This window comes from Oncorhynchus kisutch, linkage group LG19 (assembly GCF_002021735.2).
Source record: "Oncorhynchus kisutch isolate 150728-3 linkage group LG19, Okis_V2, whole genome shotgun sequence".
NCBI lineage: Eukaryota > Metazoa > Chordata > Actinopteri > Salmoniformes > Salmonidae > Oncorhynchus > Oncorhynchus kisutch.
Window position 1 is genome coordinate 39,509,780 of NC_034192.2, and position 6,503 is coordinate 39,516,282.

Here is a 6,503-nt window from a genome sequence, read left to right on the forward strand (position 1 = left end):
ATCCTCCCAGAAGAGGGAAATATGGTGGAGTGCCGTTAGCCATTGTATTGTCATTGTTGTAGTCCTTCAAATAATTTCCTGTTGTTCCTACAAGTTATGCTTGTGTAGGAGGCCAACCACACACAAACAGCTATTTGATGTGTCTGCAGATACATTTAGGCTATTGTTACCTATAAAACCTATTAGATGTATCGGTCCTCTGATTCAGAGTGAATCTGCTCTGTAGTTTCCTGCCTTGTGTGCAGAAAGTATGCTTTCGTTGTCACTCTCGCTTCCGTACGCCCCACGCACCCACCACTTGATGCAACTGAGCTCACGTTGTGGTAATGGCCAGTGGAAAAGAAAATGTGTTTACTCATTCAATCACTTTCCACAGTTTTCCAATATCTCAAACGTGGTTTTCCTGTGTCCTGATGGACAAATATATAGGTAAGTTAGACACCTGTCCACATTACCAGTCAACGCTTTGAACAGCATCCTTTGGGTAATTTGTGCCATCGTTAAAGAAAGTTAAGAGAAGATGAAGCTGCTCGTTTGTTGTCTCCTAGCCATCACCTGTGTTTTGGTGGATGCAGACAAGGGTGAGAGAATCCTGAAGCTGACTGAAGTAATAAAGGAATTAAAAGCGCTAAACAAAAGTGTGACGGTAGGTCAACCTGCAATTTATTTAGCACTTTCTCAAAGCTTATGCGTTATAAGCACTTAATGTATTCGATGGACTCTTGCAAGAAACCATGAGCTTTGATGAATGATTATAGCATGTTTTATTATGCATTATACTGTGTACTGCAATGCATCTATTGCCTTTTTACATTTATAAAGGCTGTGAATGGCTCAGAAAGAATTACCATAACGGTAATACTACATCTCTGGGGCTGATATGTATGAAATGCAATCTCAGTACCAAAATGTTTTTGTTGTCGTCTTGCAGCACAACAGTGTGATGTCGAACGCTCCTTCAATGGATACGGAAGTAAGTGATTTTTAAAGGGAAATCTACTATAGCTCATTTACTTTGCAAACATATGGAGCTCATGCTGACATCAGTCAGATAACTCACAAACAATGAATGACCGCTGTTATTGGGGTTGCTGTCATTTATGCTCTCCCACCTACTGTCTATGGCACAATGTAGGATGCTAGTACTAGGGCAGGCAAATGTGGTCTTGTGAGGTCAGGAAATACTGGTGTGATACATTATGGTAAAAAATGACACAATCAACAATACTATAAAGCAATAAAGAGTGCAATTACATGTGTAATAGATTTGCATAAATTATGTGTATAGTTAATTAGCTATATCACCAATAATGAGTAAATACTTAGTTTAATATAATAGTCTCATTTGAAGTAATTCATTTAGTAATCCTTTAGTCATTATAACAGGATGTGGAGACAGTAGAAAGGTACACAGTACTACATCTTTTCATGGAAAACTATTTTGTTTTACTAAAAACTTTTCAGCTAAATTACTAGCATGGGTCAATTGGTTTTACGATATGTGAATAACTAAATCAAATAAACTAACTGAAAGTATTAATGGACAATCTACAATAAAAAAATACATGTGTTGGTTTTATCTTAGCAGGTGTAACACATTTACAGTGTTAACATATGATTAGAGTAGAGGCCCACACACTCAGAATCACAAACTCTTTCATCATTTAAAAAATAAAAACACACTTGATAAGAGAATGATTTTTCTTTCAGCTATTTATCAGTTGCCCTGACAGTCAATCCAGTTTGGCATGTGTTATTGTCAGAGTTCTGTGCATGAATGAGTCAATTTGAAAGTGAGCTCCATGTCTCTTGTGCACATTTAGGAGAACTGTAATGAGTAATCACACTACCATGTCTCTGTGGCTTATCCCCAAGAGACAAACTGTGCTACTGTGCTGTTAAAGATTCCTTATTAATAAGAATTCCTTGTGGTTTTACTAAATGTTTGACTATATCTTAAAAGTTAGTTGAACGTAGTTGTCCTAAACTTAACCAAATATTTCATTAGTATACCATGGAACCAGTCTGTCACCAATGTTAAATAGGTAAACGTTCCATCAAAAGGTTTCCATGTTATCGTTTTGACACTAAATATAAAATTGTGTCTGTACACTCTTAGAAAAATAAGGTGCTTTCTAGAACCTTTAAAGGTTCTCCGGCTGTCCACGTAGGAAAAACCTTTGAAGAAACCTTTTTGGTTGCAGGTAGAACCCTTTTGGGATCCATGTAGAACCATTTCCACAGAGGCTTCTACATGTAACCCAAAAGTATTCTACCTGGAACCAAAAATGTTTCTCCTACGGGGACAGCCGAAGAACCCTTTTAGAACCCTTTTTTTCTAAGAGTGTAGCCGTCTAACAGTTATTGTTTGAGACTCAAAAGTTTTCCCCGCATGGGGAAAATATCATTGCCTAATGGTAGAGACAAATGAAAGCCTCCACATGGAACATGTGTTGTCATGTCAGCAAAGAGAGTTATTTTCTATTCTGTGAAACACCCAGTCAAAGTGGAGAAACTGGAAACAGGCAGCAAGTAACAACAGTGAAAACATCTCTCTACTTAATCTCAGTGAAGCGGGGGAACATATTATTCTGTATGGGATACATTGGTAGAAACATGATTGTTTCTTTGTCGGGGTGTGGATGTGATGTGCCAGGGTTCCCTTGATAAGCAGAATATAACCTTGTGTGTCAAGGTTTTGTAGCAAATGATAACACAATCAATATAAATTGTAAGAAAAGGTATGACTTATTACAACTTAACTATGTCTATGAGAGGACCAACATACTTGAGATCGGGTTATGTTATGAAGTATAGGCATTGTGGGCATTAGGTGTATGTGGCTCAATAGAATACATTTGGCTGGCATGAACTGGAAATATTGCATGTATTCGGGGAGAAGTTCAGGTTAATGAAATGTAGCAGTGTGATGAATGGCTAATTTATCTTGAAGATTGTATGTTGCTTAATTAAGCAATAATGCCCAGCTAAGAGCTGGCACGAAGTAAACGTGATTGGGTCGAATCCATGGATTTCGAAAGAAAAGACAACGACTTGGTCTTGTCTCTGGCAACTGAACCGATAGAACGTATGACCAGTCGGCTTGGGTAGCAACCCTTGATTTGTGTCGGGGCTACATATTGTGGAAGGATAACATAGTATGAATAAATTGCTAAAAAATAGCCCTAATGAAAATATTTCAATCATTATTTGAATATGTTGGTAACCCATTGTAGAACAATGATAATGCCCTCGAATCCGGTGTTTGGAGGATATATTCGCACGGTTTGCCAGCCCAAAACGAAACACCAGTGCCAATATATCCTATAAACACCGGATTCGTGCGTATTATCACTTAAATACAGCAGCGCCCTCATGTGGTTCCTATTCCACATTACAAAGTTTACATGCGAGTGTAACAGAGTATCAAAATACAATCAATTTGATTTGCCTCAACTAGTTTAATTAGTGGAGAATAACCAGTCTTGTTCCATTCCATAATTTAGTGTCTCTTTTTGCTTTTTACAGGAGTGCTGTTCCCAGTCTGCCTTGGAGTGCTTCCGGGCGATGGTACCTCATCTCAAGGCCAAAAATAAGATCCTTCAGCGTAAAGTTATCAAAAACCTCAACAACCGAATGATTGTGAGTCACTTAAGAAAATGTGAAAAATGTATATCTATATAAAAATGTACATAGCAAAACTGTGTGGAAAAATATTAACATGCTGCTTTGTTCGGTTTTTAGTTGGGAAGTCTGGACTCCTGCAGTCAGGAGGAGAGAGAGGTGAGCCTTGCCATTATTTTCCTAATTACACTATTAGCGTCATCATGATCATCCTTATTGAACGTAATCATTTGAGGGAACGTGGAAAGTATGTTAAGGGTAATAGTTACTTTACTAGGCCTATTTTCAGTCCAAATCCAAGAGTAACTTCAAATGAGCATTTTATCCAGAAAACAAATTAAATTGTGAGAGCCAACTAACATTTTCTGTGTTCCTTTATTCCCTCAGAAAACAGTCTGCCAAGGATGTGATTCATATCCAAAGGACAGCCAGAAATGTGTACAACAGTTGGAATCTCTGCTTCAAAAGGTATCCGTTTTTTATAAATAAGTCAGACTTTTAACAACAATGTCATCTACACTTCAACGACAGCAAATGATTGTAGTGTGCAGTGTGCTAACTACCAAAATATGTTTTTCAGGCCATCAGTAGACTGGCGTGAGGAAAAGATTGGGGGGGGGGAACGTGGGAAAAGACATGGGAATGTGTAGAAGACACTACTCTGTGAACACATCAGAGGCATGGCCATTACCGTCACCTTACTATTCTATTTATGTAATATTTATTTATGAAATGGTGTTATCCTACTCAAGCTAAAGAATTGTAATTTCTTTTTTTATTACAAGACAGCCTTTTTGGTGCCCTATAGTGCAAGAAGATGTCCATGCAGTTTATCATTTGATTGTTCATATTTCTTTATTTATTCACATGAACATGTTTGTATGTTTGTATACTATTCACATTGTTAGTTGTGAATATGTCTCACCCATTACTCCATACTATGCATCTTATTAAATCAAAAATAAGTATCTCACAATGAGATTAAATCGATTGAAAAGGTGAAGAAATTATGAAATTGGAGAAAAAGTATTTGTTCATCATTTTTGATGATCCTATACTGTTGTTTTTTGTAATTTAATGTAAGAATATTAAATAACTGATATTGTATATGTGTTCTGATTATTTAAATTGCAATTACAAATCAAATTGGGGCCATTCATTCACAGCAACAGTAATTGTAAAAGTAATATAGTACATTACACTATTTTCACTTTAGGATATACACTTGTACTACCCATCAAAATGCACTGAAAATCTTATTTCAAAAATGTCCAATTTGTGATCGTCATTTTGATTTTCAGATATAATTACAACATAGGAGTAGGTCTACTGTAGTCAAATGTAGGCTAACAGTCAAAATGACAGTAAACAAAGGAAAAGAGTGAAAAGAAAGAAACTAGTTTGCATCAAGCCCGTCTTGAGCATTTGGCCAACGGTTCTCATCCACATCTCAGTAAATATTCTCATTGTTCATGCACCTGGGGAAAAAGCTTTTGTCAAGGCGAATCTAAGGCTGGATTGAAATCATTGCCTGCCTCATCCATGGCCTGAGGGAGAGTGGGACACTCATGGGGATGACAATCATACATTTTGCACCTGTATTGTAATCATGCATTGTATTTTACAATATCATATTTATGTATTGTAGTGATCCTGTACGTGACTCAGTTCGTAAGAGCGTGGCACTAGGAACACCAGAGTTGTGTGTTCGATTCCCACTGGAGTCACATACAAATGTGTAGAGTCACTGTTATCACTTTGTATAACAGTGTCTTCTACATAAATTGCATATATTATAGTATTACAGTACTGTATTGGCCAATGCAATTTTAGTAAAGCAGTGTGAACCCCACCTCAGGAACTTAATTTTGAATACATGTTTACATACAGTACATAACTGATCTAGTCAATATCAGATGTTTTGACAGTAAAACTTACTGTGAAGTAAAGTCATGATAGTCACATTACGGTATACAGTGCATTCGGAAAGATTCAGACCACTTTACTTTTTCCAAATGTTTTACGTTACAGCCTTATTTTACAATGGATTAAATAATCAATCTACACACAATATCGAATCAAAGTTTATTTGTCATGTGTGCCGAATACAACAGGTGTAGTAGCTAGACCTTACAGTGAAATGCTTACTTGCAGGCTCTAACCAACAGTGTGAAAAGGTATGTGTGTGTATAAGTAAAGAAATAAAACAACAGTAAAAAGACATTTGAAAATAACAGTAGCAAGGCTATATACAGACACCGGTTAGTCGGGCTTTTGAGGTAGTATGTACATGTAGGTATGGTTAAAGTGACTATGCATATATGATGAACAGAGAGTAGCAGTAAAAAGAGGTGTTGGCGGATGGTGGGACATAATGCAGATAGCCTGGTTAGCCAATGTGCGGGAGCACTGGTTGGTTGGGCCAACTGAGGTAGTATGTACATGAATGCATAGTTAAAGTGACTCTGCAAATATGACAAACAGAGAGTAGCAGCAGCGTAAAAGAGGGGTTGGGGAGGGGGGGGGGACACAATGCAAATAGTCCGGGTAACCATTTGGTTACCTGTTCAGGAGTCTTATGGCTTGGGGGTAAAAACTGTTGAGAAGCCTTTTTGTCCTAGACTTGGCACTCTGGTACCACTTGCCATGCGGTAGTAGAGATAACAGTCTATAACTGAGGTGGCTGGGGTCTTCGACAATTTTTAGGGCCTTCCTCTGACACTGCCTGGTGTAGAGGTCCTGGATGGCAGGCAGTTTTGCCAAGATCTCAGGACCCATGCCAAATCTTTTTAGTTTCCTGAGGGGGAATAGGCTTTGTCATGCCCTCTTCACGACTGTCTTGGTGTGTTTGGACCAATCTAGTTTGTTGTTGATGTGAA

The 6,503-nt window shown here is 37.7% G+C and overlaps 1 protein-coding gene across 2 annotated transcripts; it reads left to right on the forward strand.

Moving 5' to 3' along the window:
* The first annotated feature begins 285 nt into the window (after positions 1-285).
* il21 (interleukin 21) lies at positions 286-4,731 on the forward strand. 2 transcript variants are annotated; one of them, XM_020452692.2, is made up of 7 exons: positions 286-429; positions 549-646; positions 932-973; positions 3,529-3,642; positions 3,745-3,783; positions 4,012-4,092; positions 4,205-4,731. In XM_020452692.2, the coding sequence occupies exons 1-7, from the start codon at positions 327-329 to the stop codon at positions 4,223-4,225; spliced, it is 498 nt and encodes a 165-aa protein (XP_020308281.1). In that variant the 5' UTR covers positions 286-326; the 3' UTR covers positions 4,226-4,731. The 2 variants fall into 2 exon arrangements, with proteins under 2 accessions (XP_020308281.1, XP_020308282.1); XM_020452693.1 differs by having other exon boundaries at positions 354-646.
* The last annotated feature ends 1,772 nt before the right edge of the window (positions 4,732-6,503 follow it).

Coding starts and splice junctions, on each gene's coding strand:
- il21 (XM_020452692.2), top strand. CDS start 327: ATGGCCAGTGGAAAAGAAAATGTGTTTACTCATTCAATCACTTTCCAC. Junction 647..931: donor CGCTAAACAAAAGTGTGACG/GTAGGTCAACCT, acceptor GTCGTCTTGCAG/CACAACAGTGTGATGTCGAA. Junction 3,643..3,744: donor ACCTCAACAACCGAATGATT/GTGAGTCACTTA, acceptor TTCGGTTTTTAG/TTGGGAAGTCTGGACTCCTG.